This window comes from Pogoniulus pusillus, chromosome 29 (assembly GCF_015220805.1).
Source record: "Pogoniulus pusillus isolate bPogPus1 chromosome 29, bPogPus1.pri, whole genome shotgun sequence".
NCBI classification, from domain to species: Eukaryota; Metazoa; Chordata; class Aves; order Piciformes; family Lybiidae; genus Pogoniulus; species Pogoniulus pusillus.
Genome location: NC_087292.1, coordinates 5549525 through 5568193, shown reverse-complemented (window position 1 = coordinate 5568193; position 18669 = coordinate 5549525). Strand labels below are relative to the sequence as shown.

Genomic DNA, 18669 nt, shown 5'->3' with positions numbered 1-18669 from the left:
CTCCCTGGTATCAGCTGAGAGAAAGAGAGGAAATGACATCAATTTGTGCCACTCTCTTCTCCCTGGTATCAGCTGAGAGAAAGAGAGGAAATTACATCAATTTGTGCCACTCTCTTCTCCCTGGTATCAGCTGATAGAAAGAGAGGAAATGACATCAATTTGTGCCACTCTCTTCTCCCTGGTATCACAGCTGATAGAAAGAGAGGAAATGACATCAATTTGTGCCACTCTCTTCTCCCTGGTATCAGCTCAGAGAAAGAGAGGAAATGACATCAATTTGTGCCACTCTCTTCTCCCTGGTATCAGCTGAGAGAAAGAGAGTAAATGACATCAATTTGTGCCACTCTCTTCTCCCTGGTATCACAGCTGATAGAAAGAGAGGAAATTACATCAATTTGTGCCACTCTCTTCTCCCTGGTATCAGCTGAGAGAAAGAGAGGAAATGACATCAATTTGTGCCACTCTCTTCTCCCTGGTATCAGCTGAGAGAAAGAGAGGAAATGACATCAATTTGTGCCACTCTCTTCTCCCTGGTATCAGCTGAGAGAAAGAGAGGAAATTACATCAATTTGTGCCACTCTCTTCTCCCTGGTATCAGCTGAGAGAAAGAGAGGAAATGACATCAATTTGTGCCACTCTCTTCTCCCTGGTATCAGCTGAGAGAAAGAGAGGAAATGACATCAATTTGTGCCACTCTCTTCTCCCTGGTATCACAGCTGATAGAAAGAGAGTAAATGACATCAATTTGTGCCACTCTCTTCTCCCTGGTATCAGCTCAGAGAAAGAGAGGAAATGACATCAATTTGTGCCACTCTCTTCTCCCTGGTATCACAGCTGATAGAAAGAGAGGAAATGACATCAATTTGTGCCACTCTCTTCTCCCTGGTATCAGCTGAGAGAAAGAGAGGAAATGACATCAATTTGTGCCACTCTCTTCTCCCTGGTATCAGCTGAGAGAAAGAGAGGAAATGACATCAATTTGTGCCACTCTCTTCTCCCTGGTATCAGCTGAGAGAAAGAGAGGAAATGACATCAATTTGTGCCACTCTCTTCTCCCTGGTATCAGCTGAGAGAAAGAGAGGAAATGACATCAATTTGTGCCACTCTCTTCTCTCTGGTATCAGCTGATAGAAAGAGAGGAAATGACATCAATTTGTGCCACTCTCTTCTCCCTGGCATCAGGTGATAGATGCCTCATCCTTACTGCTGCAGGGGGCGGTGCTTGTCACCCACCACGTCCTTCTGTCCAAGGGATGGGAGCAGAAGGTGAGTGACTTCACCTTCACCAGAGTCACACATGCAGACCCGTAATGCCTAATGCCCCAGACACAGTACAACCAGGAGAGGCAAGCAGAGCTTTGGCCTTTCTGCTCATCCCCAGCACAAACTGCTGCCAAAAAGAACAAGTTACACCTAGCCCCTGCCAAGATTGGCTCTTCCAGACAGTCCCTGGCTGTACTCAAGGGGGTAGAGACCCTTCTCAGAGTCCCCAAACTGCAAACCCATTAAATAAAGCTCAGTGGCATGTTTGTATTAAAAGAAATTTAATAGATTTTTCTTTTAAATTAAAAAATTCAATCTCTCTATTAAAGACACTGAGTCTGGTGCTAATACTGTCAGACATACACCCTTTTGGCATTGAGCTTTACATACGAGTTAAGATGTTTTTATGCATTGCTTCAACGTGTTAAGAAACCACCTGCTCATACTTACAGTAGCAATAAAGTCAATTCCATACAATATCAAATACCCTTTTTCTTTAAAAAAAAAAAAAAAGTTTTAAATATATTAGACTCTGATTGCCAAAATGCCATTTTATACACAAAGCTGCTAATACAATATACAGTTCTTACATTAATTTCTCTTCCTTTCTCCCCCCCCCCTCCCCCCCCCCCCCCCCCAAATAAAATACATTTCATCAAGTTTTATTTGTACATCATTTACTACTGCTCAAAGGAATGAGGAGTTATTGCAGAAGGCTTGCCAGCGTTTGTTCACATCCTGCACGTGCAGCAGTCACAGCGAGGTGTGTCCCAAGGTCACCAACACTCCTCTAGTCCATCCTCACATCCCAGTCTGGAGGCTGAAGACGCAGAGGTGGCAATGCTAAGGCTGCATCTGCGCTGTTTAAGACCCGTATCTCCTCTCCAGCTGCAGGTGGAGATAATTGCATTGGTGTAGGTTTGGGAACAGGTATCTCAAGCGGAGTCTCCTCTACTATAATGTCCACAATTGAAATACAACAAAATATTCTAGGCTGAAATTGTGCCGTGGCAGATGTTGCCTTAAGAACCCAGCAGTACTCGAATTGAAAGGGGAAACTGAGAAGTTCATTGCTAGTTTGGCCACTGTGAAGGCAGCAGAATAAAGCAACAGAAGAAGCAGGGACAATGTATTTTGTTGTACAGCCACAGGCAAAGCAGAGCAAAGAATGTCAATATCAGCTGTGTTCTGCAGCAAGAGGCTAGACCTTGCTCCTACAGGTGTGTTCTAGACTCTGCCTGTAGAGAACTACCGCATGATGTGGTAAATTAGAGTGAAGACCTTGCACATCTCCTTTCTGTGTAGTTAGGGAAGGGAGAACCTGTGATCATGAGAGAAAGATCACAAGAGCACAAATAAAAGCTTCAGAATCTGGCACTCTCTGAACTGTTACCCCCTTGCAAAACAGTTTTCAAGTGACAGAACAGCACTGTATAGTTACCACAAGCCTTCCAGAGACTAGTTACCGAGTTCAGCAAGTATGATAAGGCACAGAAATATCCAGACATAGGGAGAACACCTTCCAGCAGATGGACAGCAGCTCCTCTGTGGCTCACTGGAGACCAGTGCTATTGCTTCAACAGTTAAGATGCTCCTATTTCATGGCACTGCTGATTTAGCTTCAGCAGAGAAGATTTGGGTAAACGGAGCTCCAACAGAAGATGTAATGCCATTTGGGAACTTGTAAATGCTTCCAACCCCATGAAATAAGACCTTGCCCAATAAACTCAAGAATTCATGGCCTCCACTGAGTATTGCACCAATTCATTATTGCTATTGCCCTACCATGCTCTTCTTCCCTACCAGCTCTTCAACCACAACTGCAAGACAGTATAGAATCATATCAGCTCAAGTCAGTTCTTCCCAAAATCAGGAGGGTTTTAAGATTCTGGAGCATCAGAGGAGTAAGACTAAGTGGGCTGGAACCATATTACTAAGTACATGAAATAAATATCCAGCTCTGACATCCAGCAGATCCCAGCAGTGGTACTTAAGCCCTTATCTATCACCTCAGTGCTGGGACCTTCTTGACTGAGGTCAGTAAATCAGAGACACTATTCTGAAACACAACTGTTTTCCCCTCTACAAAATGTCTCACAACAAGAAAAGTCAAAGCTGCTTTCATGAACCAGGCAGTCTGCTAGAAACAGTATGACCTCAGCACACAGAGTGGCTCTGCAAGCAGAAGGGTTATTCTCACATGCAGCTCCACCTACACTAGACCCATAAGTACATCCACGTTCTCACATCTCTGTCTAGTCTGTATGAACGACTACAACCTTTAGCTTGCTGCTACCAAAAGCAGTACCTTAATCTGACCTTGAATCTGTGCTTAGCTATTTATTGAGCCTGAAAACACTAGGTATAGCATTAAGAAACCCTCCAGTCTTCCTTCAATGAGCCAGTCACAACACGAGTTCTAGTTTCCACAGCTTTTTAGCAATACCAAGATGTAGTGAAACAGCCAAGTGCCTTCTGCTGTCAGAGCTTTCCAGTGAGTTGCCCTTTGAAACACACAGATATAGAAAACACACTGCTAAATTTCATAAGAAAAAGCCCTATTCTTCGAGGTAGGCTCCTACAATGCACATTTAAAAGTATCAGTGTGCTTGTTACCCCCACAAAAGCCTGTTTGTCTCTACAAACTAATTTACCAGCTGCAGGTTAAATGTCTGCTTTACAGAACTGCACATCCCAGATCTACAGTCCACAGCTCTGCATGCAGCATGAGCTGCCAAGCTCCTTCCTTGAGCATGTTAGCCAGTGCCCCACAGGCAGTGACCATGGTATCCCAAATGTGACTGACATGTAAGCATGAATCCACTCTAGGTCACCCTTCAGCTGCCCTCACAAACCCATCTCTGAGCAGCTTCAACTCAAAGCCAGTGGTAGATAAATACTCAGCGTGGAGTTGGACTTGATGATCCTTATGGGTCCCTTTCAGCTTGAGACAGTCTATGAATGCATGCCTGTGAAACATGACCTGGAAGATTTTCTGTTGACTGACTCTCTCCTATGGGTAAGGATTGATGACATTTGGTGAGACAGCACTCACAGTACCAAACCCAGAAGAGCTGCATCACAGCCAATGGTACAGTTACCATGCAAAGTCCAACCAGAGGGATGTTTCACCATCTAGAACCTGTAATATCTGTTGCCTGACAGTAAATCAATTGTTGGCTTGCTCAAGAGTGCTGAGTTTCTGGAGTTTTACATATAACCAGAATAAAACATGAGAGCACTAAAAGCAGTGTGTCTGAAGTAGACTGGCTTCCTGTAGCTTTAATGTAGTAACAGCTCTCAGTGAAAGTAAGCCTCAAACTACTTAAGACTATTGTGTTCCATGGTCTCCTTTTTATTTGCTTGGAGTTAGGTAGGATTCAGCAGCACAACATTGCTCTGAGAAGGAAAAGGGCCTGATTCCTGCTTCCCTAGTGAAAAAAAAAAGGATCAGCTAGGCTTGAATTTTGCACCACTTGCAACCCAGTGGATAGCAGCACCAGAATTTGTTACACTGAGTCCAGAATTCTCAGCAGGATGAATGTGGAGAGACAACCCTCAGCACCACGGGAGAACGGAGACATCTCAAAGATCTTCTCCCTCTGCTTCAGTGATACTCAGGCTATGCTTGATGTTATCCCAGCATGAGGTAATCAGAAGAGACACTGGTAACAACAGGCAGGTGCAGTAAACTCTGTCCAGTCACCAAATTATCTTCTTTCTACTAGAGAATGACTTTTAAAGTTCCTTAGTGTTAAGCCAAGCACAAGAAGTATTTTCTAGTCTTACAATTAGCATCGTGCAGAAAGCCAAACTTCTGAGTACATCAAAACATAGAAGAAGCTCCCTGCCTTTAACTGAACTGAGGTCTGAAAATCAGATCAACTGCTCCAATTTTCTGTTTGTTCCTAAAACTGGTGAAGGAAGAGAACTGTATCTTTAGAGATGGCCTGGTACTAACCTCACAAGCTCAAAGGTGTTTCCTGCAGTGTGTAGTTGTGGCAGTAACAAGCAGCCACATCTGCTGCCTCCAGGAGCTGAGAATGAAGAGCCCAATTCCCTGCATCATAATATATCCAGCCCCTGTGATGGGCTGGATTAGATGTGGAGCAGAAGGTAGCACTTAACAGTCACTGGCAGCCTAAGTCAGCTTTTTATAGCCTAGAAAAAAGGGACGGCTGTGAGGATCCCCACAAGGCAGCATACATGTGAAGAGCAATATTAATGTCCAGCAGCCACCAGCTTAAAGGAAGATGTATGGAAGCTGCCTTTGCTGTTGCTTGGTTGAAACAGAACTTTATGAGCTAGATTTAATCCACAGATGGCTTGCAGAGCTCCAGAAAGGCTTACACTTTCAGAGTCTGGAATCTAAACTGCCCAAGAAGACACATATTTGTGCAGGCAAAAAGATGTGTGCAATAGCCCCTCTGTGCAGAGAAAAGGTTGATATTTACTTCTTTAACTGTGACAAGTTCCTCAGAGCTGTCTCTGGTGGGACACCCTCCTTTCACCTCCCCCCCCCACTGCACAAAACCTTAGCTTGCTGAAGAGCCAAAGTCTCAGGTTATACCACAGTAATGTTCCCCAGATAATCAGAGCTAACGTGAGCTACACTGCAACCCGAGGGTTAGTGTGCCAACTGCCCTACAGAGACATTGACAGCTACTGCATGGCACTAGGCAACTCTCATACATAGAGGCAATTTGTGTTTTCTTCTGACAGCTACTAACCACTGCTGATGACTTCAGCATGAGAGCTGGAACGCAGACACAAACAACTCCTGCCTTACCGCAGTGTTTATCTACCCCAGCAGTGATTTTGCAGTTATTTATCAGCCAAAGACTGCAGGTGAACATAGGTGTTTGTAGCATCTGGGGAGATCAGACATGCTTCCATGGTGTTTCTAGGTTAGTGTTGGCAAGCCTTTCCTTCTCACCCCTCCCCAGCCCTGTGGCTCTGGAAATCCAGAAGAGAATTAGAATGCGAAGCACATTGCCCCTAGTATCTGTGTTGAGCGTACAGAGTAAACAAAGAGAATCAATAGGAAAGTGAGATCAGCAAAAGTCTTTTCAGTTTTAACAAATTAAGAGTCTAAATAGTACAAATAACTTGTGGTTGTGGTTGTTTGTTCTGTTTTGCTTTTAATTACTTATTCCAGTAGAGACCTTTGTCAGTATTTTATTGCAGTAAAATTCTATTGCCAGGGCCCCTTATTGCAACATCACTTTTAAAGCCTGTTGAGTGAAGCCTGTTGCAGGAGAAGTTCTGCTTCAGACCTGATGGCAGTCTGCAGTGACAAGCTTACTGAGCAGAACAGGACCCAGCCAGTGCACAGTTTTTGATGTTGAGCTGTCACTGCAAGGAGGTGACTCCTTCCAAGCTTCCTAAAGCAAGTGCAACATCTCTGCTCGCGTGTTGCTCGGGGTCTGTAAGTACTGGATCCAGCTGTCGGGACAACAGCTCTGTCTGCTCTTGCAAACCTCACTGTGGGGTTGATCTTCCCTCCAGGATACGAACATCACCCAAGAGTGAAAATTCAGGTTGGAACTGTCACCTTCCAGGAGCTTGGCGACTTACAGCAAGAGGCTCAGATGCAATAACTTCAATTCAGATCCTTCCTTTGTTCCGAGGCATCTCTTAACTTCCCAAGGACAAGGAGGCAATGCACCACACCTCCTCCTCCAGGGACCAAGACTACAGTGGCTACAGATGCACATCCCTTCCTCTCCCAAGAGCCTTGCTCCACCTGCATTACTCATTCACCTGCAATGGAAGCAGCAGGCAGGGTAAAGTACAATTCAAGGTGAACGAGGCCACCACAGTCAGGATGTCCATAACCAAATTCTCCCTTTGGAATGCAAACAACCTGGCTGCTGCGATAGGTCCAACCAGCCCACCCACACCTTGTTTCCTCTGGGGTGAGAAACAGCTGAGACTAGGAAATTCTGCAGCACCCATGCACCTTCTCCTCCATTTCCTCCATGGGAGCTTTGAATTTCAAGAGGGGCGGATCACCACTGGACACTGTGTAATACACTGAGGTCCCATTGGAGCTGTAGGGAGAAGTCCTGGATGCAATTAGGTGCGACTTGGCCTCACCCCCATTCTCAGCAACTCCTCCCATGCTGCTGCTGAAGTGGGTGCTGAGGAAAGGGTGTTGGAGGAGTTTGGCTGCAGCTCGCTGCCGCTTAAGTTCAGAGAGCGTTTGGTGGTTGTGTTCCTTGTAGGGTCCCCAGAGCTGCTGTGTGTCAGGGAGCCCAGGGTTGCCGTAGGGCAGCATGTGGCCTGCGTTACTGTCAAGGTCAGTGTGCACACTCCAAATGTCTCCGTTGGAGAAGGTGTACTGGTAAGGGCTGGCAGAAGCCATGAGTCCGTTCTGGAGAGGGATTTCAGAGTCACACTGGGTGCTTTTGTTTGCTAACTCCGGAAGGAGAGAAGAGTTTTCCAGCACTGAATTCTGTAACAAGAAGACATGAAAGAAAAGCATTTTCCCTGTCCTCCTTAGCATGGTTTGCTGCAGCAACAGCAGCAAACCTTAGCCTGCTCACACTCAGCCCCTCTACCAGACAGCTACTGCAGCTCAAACACTGCAATCACTCACTAACAGGACCTTATAATGCTGGGAGCCCAAGTCAGGAGCTGGTTCTCTATCAGGAACATGGAACATTAACTCATAACAACTCATCCAAAAAAGACACAGAGAGATAGGCATATTAATACAACTTGACAACAACTGAGGTGGGGAACTGCCAAGCAAGACCACAGGTCTTTTGTGAGGACCACTTTGCTAGCTGTAAAGGGAAATACTCACACTACATTGCTGAACTTCTTACTTCACTAGTCTCACACAATCACAGACTAGTAGGGGTTGGAAGGGACCTCTGAAGACCACCCAGTCCAATTCTCCTGCTAGGGGAGGGGCACCCAGAGTAAATCACACAGGAACACATCCAGGTGGGTTTTGAGACAGAGGCTACATAACCTCTCCGGGCAGTGTACTCCAGAGATGAATTTTTTCACTATGTTTATGTAGAACCTACTGCATTCCAGCTGGTGTCCACTGCCCCCCTGTCTCAAAGCTATTTATGCAGCTGTAAATCCAGACCAGCCCTTCCACTTGAGTGCCAAATGAGAATTTGGTCTTTTGCTTGTGCCACCCTCCCTACCAGGCCACCTGCTACTACTACTACGACTACTGAGCTAGCACCACCAGCTCTCCTGGATGACTCCCACCAGAGGGAAGAGATTCCTTACAGGGTCTGTATTCTCCTGATCAGTTCGAGTCTCCCCCATTTCTCCAATGAGAGCTGAATTTCTTCCTTCTTCTGTGGCCCCCAGTTGCTGCCAGACGATGGCTTCTTTCTCACACTCCTTCCTGTAGAGGTTGGTCCGGTCTGAAAGGCTGGCCCTCCTCACCACCTTCCTGTGGGACATCAAAGCTGTGAGCAGAACATGACACTTCCTCTTACCCTGTAGCTCTTCTCATCTCCTCTTTGAGCTTCACAGCCTCTCCCACTGGAATGGAACGTGGATTTGGCTTCCTGGCACCCACACAGAGCAAAGGCATTAGTATGGGTGTTCAAGGTGGGAGGAATTCTAAGGAGTTTTGAAGTAGTACTGCAAATCTGTGTTAGATCTCATACAGCTCACCTAATGGAGCTGCTCTAAAACCAGTGGAGAAGATGTGGAAGGAAAGGCCCCATGAGCTGTTCAGGGAGCTTCACAGTCTGCAAGACTGCTTTGTTGCCTAATGTTATACTTTGAAACGAATTAAACAGAATTTGCTAGAGATTTCAGACAAGTTCTAGAGGGGCAGACTCCTCAGAGTTCACATTATAGTAAGATAAATTCACCTCACTCAATGGGTCTGAAGGAAAAAGTTTCTGTCTGCTGAAATAGTTCATACTCTGTGGAACAAGCTACTGTCTATTTCCCTCGCTGCTCTGCTGGACTTCAGGCTGTGCTTTCCTCCCTCTAACCCTGCAGCAGATACAGGGTGGAGGGAAGGAGCGTGTGTGGTGTTAGCCTTTGGGGCCCTTTGTCCCCAGAGGGGATAAAGGAGCTGAATCAAGGGTACAGAGCAGTCCTGTGCTGTTAAACTCTGCACATACATGTGAAGATACTTTGTGCATTTATTGTTGCCCTTTTATATTCTTCTATTAAGTTTCCTTTGTAAACACAATTCCATTTTTGCTTCCAAGTTCTGAGTGTAGAACAACTGCTCTTTGGGGGACAGATTTCCAGGAAAGGTTATTGTGATGAGGGGGGAGATCCAATCCAACCCATAACATCTAGTAAACACACAGACCTGTGTGAACTGTGCCTGATCACAACTTGGCCATGAGAGCTATTGATGAGAAGCTCAATTAAATCCACTTGAAGCACTGATTCTTTGACACCAGTAACAGCAGTTTAACAGGGTCGATTCTCAACGCTTGCTTCTCTGCTCAGAGCAGTTCTTAAACCACAACAGCACAAAACCATTTTGCCCCCAAGAAACATCACCTCTTATTCAAAGGAGCTCTGCATTCAGCAACCCACAGTCAGCTTCCACTTTTCAAAGTCCATTGAGAAAGGACATGCAGGCTGTTCTCTGACCATAGAGTGCTCTCTAGCTGCATCTGAGTGGCCAAGCTGTGCATCAGGTGCCCCACAAGGAGCAACACACTTACCCCCGGCTGCCAGTGCTGGAGGTCCTTCGACTCAAGGAGGATTTATGCCTCATCTGAGACTTCATGATCACGTCGTGTTTGTGTTTCAACTCCAGAAGTAAGACTTTGAATTCTTCCTCTTCACACAGATCTGTGGCATGCACAAACCAAGCCATTCATCAGACAGGTCAAATGTGGTACCATTAACACCATGTTACCAACTGTGCCTTCTTAGTATGTGCAGCTACAAGATATACCCATGGTTAGATGCTAGCATTTGTAATTCCAAGCTCTTTCAAGGCTTGGGATGTGGGCCACGAGGTTCAACAAATCGAAGTGCAAGGTCCTGCATCTGGGTTGGGCCAATTCCAGACACAAATACAGGCTGGGTGGACAGTAGGTTGAGAGTAGCTCTGAAGAGAGAGACTTTGAGGTACGGATTGCTGGGAAGCTCACTGGGAGCCAGCAGGTTAAGAGAGATGATTATGCCCCATTACTCTGCTCTTTTGAGACCCCACCTGGAATACTGCATCCAGTTCTGGTGTCCCCATCATAAGGACACGGAGCTATTGGAGCTCAGAGGAGAGCTGCACAGATGATTCAAGAGTTGGAACACCTGTGCTATGAGGATGGGCTGAGGGAGCCTGCTGCAGGAATTCCTTCTCTCTTGTTTTTCTGAGCAGAGAGAAGCATTTTCAGAAGTAACAAAGTTGGTCCTTTGGAACTTCAATCTCCATTAACATCATTGCAACTTGGATTCCAAAGGAAAATTACATGAATGCTCCTGAAAGCACCATGTGAAGACTCCAGCATCCTTAGGAGAAAAACTTTTATTAGCAATTTCTTTTTATATTTTTTAAGCTTGATAAGCTCACCTATTGGCATCTCATCCAAAGATGTCCTGGCACTCAAACTAGCCCCATGGGACACAAGCAATTCAGCCATCTGCATCTAAAGAAAGGGAAAGAAAGCCAAGTTGGTAGAGGTATTTGAGGCAATCACTTTCCTCCCTGAAGCTGAAAAAACAGAATAAGAAATGACACCATGGCATTCATGTTCAACTCACCTCAAATTATTCTGCTGTGTGAGTGATGTTCAACACTGTTCCTACCATTCAACTGCACAGAGATTCTCTCTGAACTTTCTTAGTAAACAGATTCTTTCTTGCACCCCCCAGGACCTCATCTGATGCTGTTCTGAGAGTCCAGGCCCAGTACAGATTGTAGAGTACTCCACAATTTATGCAGGCAGAAAGAAATGACATCTTCATGTATGACATCTGCAACAAAATCATTACCTGTCCCCAGAAAGCAGCAGCGTGAAGAGGTTCCCAGCCGTCCCAGTCCTTCACATCCAGGCTTGCCCCTTGGTCAAGCAGTACTTCAGCTGCATGCAGATAACCATTGGCTGCAGCTATATGCAGCTAGGAGATAAGGAACAGAGTATTAGCCACCTGCAAGGACTACCACTGGGTTTATGTGCCACACTGCAATGAAGTCTCTTGGATAACCTTAGACTAGATCTGGATAGATGGACAATTCCTATTTGGCACATGCCATCAGGGCAAAAGCAGGTTATTCCTGTTGCTGACACTTGGAACTACCTGCATGTAATTCTGTTTGGAGAGGAAACTGCTTGAGAGTTCAGAAAATACCTTACATATACAGGCTAGAACAATAAAGGATTTGTGTTTTGCAGTAAGGATTCTTAAGTGCTTCCCTCAAATGTAGGGAAACAGCGCAAGCAAAAGGCAAATCTGCAGTGAAGAACATCACCCACTGTAACCTCTGCAGCTCCTCGTGCCAGAAGAACGTCTCCTCTCCCCCACTTAAGTGCTCTGGATGCAACTTTGCAATCAAATCTTCATCCTGCTTTAGGCAGAGCTCCCTTTGTGCATCTGCACTTCCACTCACGCTATCATTATTTTCACCATTTCAAAGCCATTTCAGTCCTTGGCTACTCTTAATTAAGGGAATATGATTTTTTTTAAGACATTGGCTTCCAGTTACAACCACCACTTTGGAGACCTCAATAATAGTTTCCTTCAGTTGCCCCTGACTCTTCATATCTCTGAGTGTTTTCTTGATTGCAGTCTGCTGTTGCCTCTCTGAGCAAGACACTGACCTGTGTGCGCTGCTCTGAAGGTGTCAGCTCCACTCAGAGCTGATCATATTTCAACTGTACTGAAAAGGAGAATAAAAGCTTCTTTTCAGAATTTTCCATGTGGATTCCACCACACAGAGTTAAAGCCCTCATCTGGAAATAAATTCTGATGCTTGCTGACAATTCACTTAAATTCCCCCACAGATTTTACAGGAACAGTTCATAGCCTCTGGAGGCCATAAGCATTAACAAGGATTCACTGGGGAGTGATAAAAAGCAAGAAGCCAGGAGGTCTACTTAAATCTCTGTATATAATCCTTGTTAAAGGGACAATGTATTTAAAAACAATTCAAAAGCTGTAATAAAAGCTTCTTCAGTCACCCAAGTTTATCTTGGAGGGAGCCTGCCCTCCCCTTACACTCTAGTATATGCTATAGGTACCAATCTAGATTAAGGAACCTGAGTGTACTTCCATGGTCTGACCATCAAAGAAGTGACACCAAGTGGCCAGTTTATATCTCCATGTCTGGAGACTTTCAAAACCCACCTAGATTTGTTCCTGGTCTACCTGCTTTAGCAGGGGTGTGGGACTAGATGATCTCCAGAGGTCCCTTCCAAACCTCACCATTCTCTAAGTCTATGACATCAGTTCTGTCTGGACCCAGGCTTCAGATGACCAGGGTCATATCCAAGTCCCAGTGCATATGATGGCACTATTGAACTTACCCTACATTAGGGCTGCTGTACACAAGGACTTAAGAGACAAGTCTGCAGGTGAAAAAAGCAGGAAACACCACTAGGATTGTTCACCTTTCTGGGTCCCTGCCCAGTTCAGCCAGATGCCAGCTTGCCTTGTGCTGTGTGTTTGTCCTGAGAGCTCTTCTCTGCCCAGGGGCAGATGCCATCCTACCTGAATAAACACAACACTTCAGAGACTCAGCACGAGCCAGATGCTATGCAAAGCAAAAAGAAGAGGAGGCAGAAAGTCTCCAGAGTGCCCCAAGAGAACCAGAGGACTCTCATGTCTCCTCTGTGGCAATCAGATCAGACTGCAAGAAGCAAGAGGTTCCTGGGAGGTCATTTATTCCCGTTTCCCCAGAGGTCAGCAGGAGTGCTGTGTCCTGCAGCTCCTCGTTGTGGGATTTACTGCACCTTTCCTTAGAAGCTGCTGGTACCAGCTACTGTAGAAAGGGCCCAGGAGCTTAACAGCCTTGCTGCAGGGCCTGAGCTGCTGGACAGCTGAGAGAACTCACACCAAGAAGGCATTGGCTCCAAAAAGCTCTGTTGGCTCTACTCACAGACAGAGCCTGTTCCTCTGTCGTCTATGTGACAACAGCTACAACAGGGGGAAAGACTAAAATACCTTGCTCTCTGCTCTCAGTGCCTTCCATGTGTTGATTTTGTGTAACTCCTGCCACGGGGCAGGTTTCATAACCTGCAGGCTGGAAGAAGACATATGTGAAGCCACAGCAGTTTCACTCACCAACGTAGCACCTTGGGCATCTGTCCTGTTCAGGTCCTGTCCAGTTGCAAGTATGTCATGAATGTCACAGATCATGACCTGCTCTGGAGCAGCCCGCATCTCGTTGATCCTTTCCTGTGTGATTCCTGTTAAAATTCCAGTTAGGGAGAGAAGAGTTGGAGATGTCTCCACTGGTTGAGTAAAATTAGATTTAATAAGTCCTGGCTGATAGGACCTCATATCCTTTCCAGAGGCTGTTTAGCTGGGGGCACTGACAGCTGCCCTTCATGCTCATCATCATTTAGGAACCAGAGAAGCTAAACAGAGTCAGGTGCCAAGGATTTATGCCAGGCAGCAGCTCTCTGCTGTTCTCTAGAGACAAATCAAGAGCTAAGGAACAAGGTAATTTTTAGTACTCCATTGACCCATTTTTGTATTTGACATGAACTCACTCTCCTTACCTTGATAGGCCATGCAGGTCTCAATGACATCCAGAGTTGGCTCATCTTCACAGAGGTCATATGGCATGTTGCCATCTGCATTCACTGCCAGCAAGTCTGCTCCACTACAAGGAAAAAGCGAGAGAGAACCTCAGGCATCCTAGAGCTCAGTGCCAAACACTGGAAGAAATGCTTAGCAACAACCAGCTGGGGTTTAACAGTTGCCCAAATATCATCAGGATTTGTGTGAGGTAAGAAAGGTTTGAAGCAAAGCCTTGGAGCTGTGAATGGAGAAGATGAGTTTCAGAGGTGGAAGATGAGCAGCACACCACACCTCCTGCCTGGGCTGTGGGTACAAGAGCTACTGAGCCATTCCTGTCCTCTCCTGGGCCTGGCACCAGACAGGCTGGCAGCTTCTAAGTGAGAGAAGAGATTTATTTGCTGGATTTCTGGATAACAATGCCAAGCAACTGCCAAGTGCTTGTTACCTGGGCAGCTGGAAATCCTTCAGTGAAAGGTTCACAAGGACCAGAGAAGCTGGGGAAGACAGGGGCCAAACAGTGGAGGAAGAGAGCCTTCCATCTAGCCAAGGGCAGGCTGACAAACACAGCAATGAATAGAATATCCTGACAACTGGTGAATTTTTCTTTATGATTGTCCAAAAGCATTTCTCTAAGTGCTCAAATGACCTCGAGGAGGTCACTCTTTGGAAGGAAAACTGCTAACTGAACCCATTACTGTCCCCATGTTCCCAGGCAGCAGAAAATTTCCAGCACCTTCTGACCTGTGCCATTTCAGCTAGCTGTTAAATAGTGCCAGCTGAATTCTGATCTACCTTGACAGTTACCAGCCTTGGAAGGACCACACACAGTATCCACTTGTGTTTAAATTCCTGTTTCCTTCTTGATTTTAACCCCTCTGCCCAAGCAGAGCAAACAACATTGAAATTCACATTTGCAAAGTGCCAGTGGTAGTTTAATCAGTCAATAAAACAAAACAAAAGCAAGGAACTGGACATCTTTTGTGGGCTGCTTCCTCTGCTGATCTTCAGGGGTCCTGGATCACATCACCAGTAACATTCCCTTCAAAGGCAGTGTTTGACATGTGACACACTTCATGTAAAGCACACTTTTGATTGTAGCAAATAAATTAAATCACCTCACTCCTCGGAAGTCCAGGGGAAGAATATTTCTGATCACAACATTAGGCTACTGGAGTCCATACCTGCTGGCCACTACTCATCACAGGGCAGTCTGAGACAACCAGGACCACAAACTCCAGCTCCTCTCCTTGTTAGCTATCTCCCATGACAATTCATCTTCATATAAGGTTCTCCTGCCCCTCTGCTCTGCCCTGGTGAGGCTGAATCTGGAGTATTGTGTCCAGTTCTGGGCCCCGAGTTCAAAAAGGACACAGAACTGCTTAAGAGTGTCCAGCACAGAGCCAGAAAGATGGTGAAGGGAATGGAACATCTCTGTTACAAAGGGGGACTGAGGGAGCTGGGGCTGTGCTGCTTGGAGAGGAGGAGACTGAGAGGTGACCTCACCAGTGATTATAAACATGTAAAGGGTGAGTGCCAGGAGGCTGGAGCCAGGCTCTGCTGGGTGATGCCAGATGACAAGACAAGCGGCAATGGTGGAAGCTGAGACACACAAAGTTCCATATAAACATGAGGAGGATTTTTTCTCTGTGAGGGTGACAGAACACTGTCACAGGCTGCCCAGGGGGGTTGTGGAGACTCCCTCTCTGGAGATATTCAAAACCCACCTGGATGCATTCCTGTGTGATCTGGCATAGCTGATCCTGCTCTGGCAGGGGAGCTGGACTGGAGGAGCTTTCAAGGTCCCTTCCAGCCCCTGACATTCTGTGATTGTGTGATAAGAGTCAGGAATGCACTACATTGTTCCACATTTGTTTGCTCTATTTTTATGCCCCCCCATCAAAAAATGTCCTAACCCAAGGGGGAATGTACACCAAGGGATGATTGTTTGTATCCTCTGCTCCACTTCCTCCATTATATGGCCGAAGAAGAAGGACCCAGTTTTCAGTGCTAGTCTCTTAGATGCAACACCACAGGGAGAAGACTCCTTCCATGCAGGAGAGGCAGCAGGCACTGCTGTGCCAAGCAGCATGTCAGTGATCCTAAAGCACACTCTCCTCACTACTACCATCACTCCAGCAGATGGAGAAGAGAATTCTGTACAGAGTCAGCACTGTCTGCTCCAGCCCAAAACACATCTGTCTTCCTCCTTGCTGGAAAGACTAGAAAAGACTGGAGCTCCAGGGCCTTAGTAAAGACAAGATGCAGGGCAAGCACCCCCATCACACCACTGGGGAGCAATTGCATTACAAGAAGCTAACTGGTTACTAATTAAGAGCCAGAAAGACAGGTCACAAAGATCACCTAAGTATTTGAGCCACAGAAACATGTTGCTGGCCTCCTACATCAGTGTTTCCTTGTGGCTGGAAGATCTGAAGTCATGTTTAAGAGCTTGATGGTAGGATCCTACTGGCTTGTCTTGTTTCCAACCATCCAGTGAGCTTGGTTCAACAAGCACAAAACCAGATGTGTCCACACCAGAATATAGACCAAAAGTGGCTAATCTTGGTGCAGGCTCCAGAAGTTTCATGAAACTGAGACAAGTCACCTAGGATTTTACTGTGTCTGCTCAGCCTTTCTGTGCTTCCTCCTCCTCCAAGAAGGAAGGAGTCCCATGAATGGCCTGAAAGCAGGCAATAATCACCACCACTGCAATCTCATAAGGTACTAAGCAGTCTTAGTTTCCACCCACAGAAGCTGTGGGCAGAACCAGATCTGTAGAAAGGGACAGACACACGAAGCTACTTACTGCTGTATGAGGATCTTCACCAGGTTGATATGACCACACGTAGCTGCTGCATGCAGTGGAGTCCACAGCTCGTTGTCCTTTGCATTGACATTGGCCCCGTGGCTGAGGAGAAGCTTCACTATCTCTTCATAGTTGTCTATGCAGCACTGGAGAGGGAGAGATACAGACAGATGAGTTTGTCAGCCTCGGGAAGATGGGAGCTCATACCTGCTGGGTTGTGCCAGGGTACCTGAATACAGAGACCCTCTTTATCCTGAAGAGTTTGGTGTTTAACTCTGCTGTTGCTTGTGGCCAAACTGAGCACAGGCAGGACAGTAAGGCACCATGCAGAACACCTACACTGCACACACTGAAGGTGTCTGGTGTTTTACCTTCTGGTTTGGGGGCTGAACCAGCAACGTGTGCTGGTTTGAGGCTAATTGGAATAGTTTAATGAGAGAAATTAGCTCATTGGTTGTAGAAAAAAGAAAATAATGATGAAGTCTGTATCATTGATGGCTTTGCTGAGGGGAATATAATGCTGAAATGTCAACAATTTGTCCTGCTCTGTCCTGGGATGTTCCCCTACTCGCTTCCTCTTCACTCCACTTGAATACCTCTCCACTAACAAATAACAAGGAAGCTTTGTTGAGTGGTTCCTTTGTTTTTTGGCTGGGAAAGGAGATAGAGAAGGAAAAGAAGCCAGCAGATCCCTGTCCCTCTCTTCCCAGTTGGAGAGGGACAGGGATCTACTAGAGAGAGTCCAGAGGAGGGCTATAAGGATGATTAGGGGACAGGAGGGCATGGCCGATGAGGAGAGGCTGAGAAACTTGGGACTTTTTACTCTGGAGAAGAGAAGACTTAGAGGGGATTTGATAAAAGTTTACAAGTATCTGAAGGCTGCCAGGAGGAGGGGACAGGCTCTGCTCACTGCTCCCTGGGATAGGACAAGAAGCAATGGGTGTAAGCTGCAGCAAAAGAGGTTCCGCCTCAACACAAGGGGGAACTTCTTTCCTGTAAGGGTCCCAGAGCACTGGAACAGGCTACCCAGAGAGGTTGTGGAGTCTCCTTCTGGATGTGTTCCTCTGTGATCTGTGTTAGATAGGATTGTCCTGCCCTGGCAGGGGGGTTGAACTTGATGATCTCCTTGGGTCCCTTCCAACCCCTGACATCCTGTGAGCCTGTGAAGGAGGGAGCAGCTTTGAGGCCCTGCTGGGCAGTTTGGCTGGGAGGGAGCCTAGATTTCTGTACCATTTCTAGTCTGTATAGAGTTGTAAATACCTTGTGTATATGTGCTTGGAAATAGAGCTTCATTTTACTTCCAAGCAGCCTGAGGTGGTCTGGTAAATTCCAGTAGTGTGAAGGGGAAGAGTTCCTAACCCATCACACAAGGGATGACAGCAAATATGCAGAGCTTCTGTCCCACTGGGCCTCCTCTGGCCAGGAGCAGAGAGCAGAAATTCAACTCAACCAGTACAGCCACATACCAAGGGAGGAGCTGGCAAGCCCTTTTCTCAGGGAGAATCCCACACACTGGCCTGTGGTGAACAAACGTTTTCTCAGCTGCTCACACTACCTACCACAGTTATCTCGGGTCACAACAACCTCACCAATGCACCAGGCTTGGGACAGAGTGGCTGGAAAGCTGCCTGGTGGAACAGGATCTGGAGGGGTTGGTTGACAGCCGGATGAACGTGAGCCAGCAGCGTGCTCAGGTGGCCAAGAAGGCCAACAGCATCTTGGCCTGGGTCAGGGACGGTGTGGCCAGAAGGACCACAGCAGCAATTGTCCCCCTGGTCTGGGCACTGGTGAGGCTGCACCTTGGATACTGTGTTCAGTTTTACTGGAGCAGGTGCAGAGAAAAGTAGCAAAGCTGGTGAAGATTCTGGAGAACAAGTCTGGTGATGAGTGGTTGAGGGAAC

General features: G+C 46.5%; 1 protein-coding gene across 2 annotated transcripts in view; it reads right to left on the bottom strand.

Moving 5' to 3' along the window:
- Positions 1-3885: 3885 nt before the first annotated feature.
- The window catches only part of PPP1R16B (protein phosphatase 1 regulatory subunit 16B), a 74393-nt gene continuing 59609 nt past the window's right edge, over positions 3886-18669 (bottom strand). For both annotated transcript variants that reach the window (XM_064167385.1, XM_064167384.1), the window contains 8 exons: positions 16769-16914; positions 13941-14044; positions 13501-13625; positions 11212-11337; positions 10790-10865; positions 9936-10065; positions 8518-8686; positions 3886-7720 (listed from right to left, as the gene is read on the bottom strand). In XM_064167385.1, coding sequence (XP_064023455.1) covers positions 7199-7720; positions 8518-8686; positions 9936-10065; positions 10790-10865; positions 11212-11337; positions 13501-13625; positions 13941-14044; positions 16769-16914 — 1398 coding nt within the window. In that variant the 3' untranslated portion in view covers positions 3886-7198. The remainder of the gene's footprint in view (positions 7721-8517; positions 8687-9935; positions 10066-10789; positions 10866-11211; positions 11338-13500; positions 13626-13940; positions 14045-16768; positions 16915-18669) is intronic.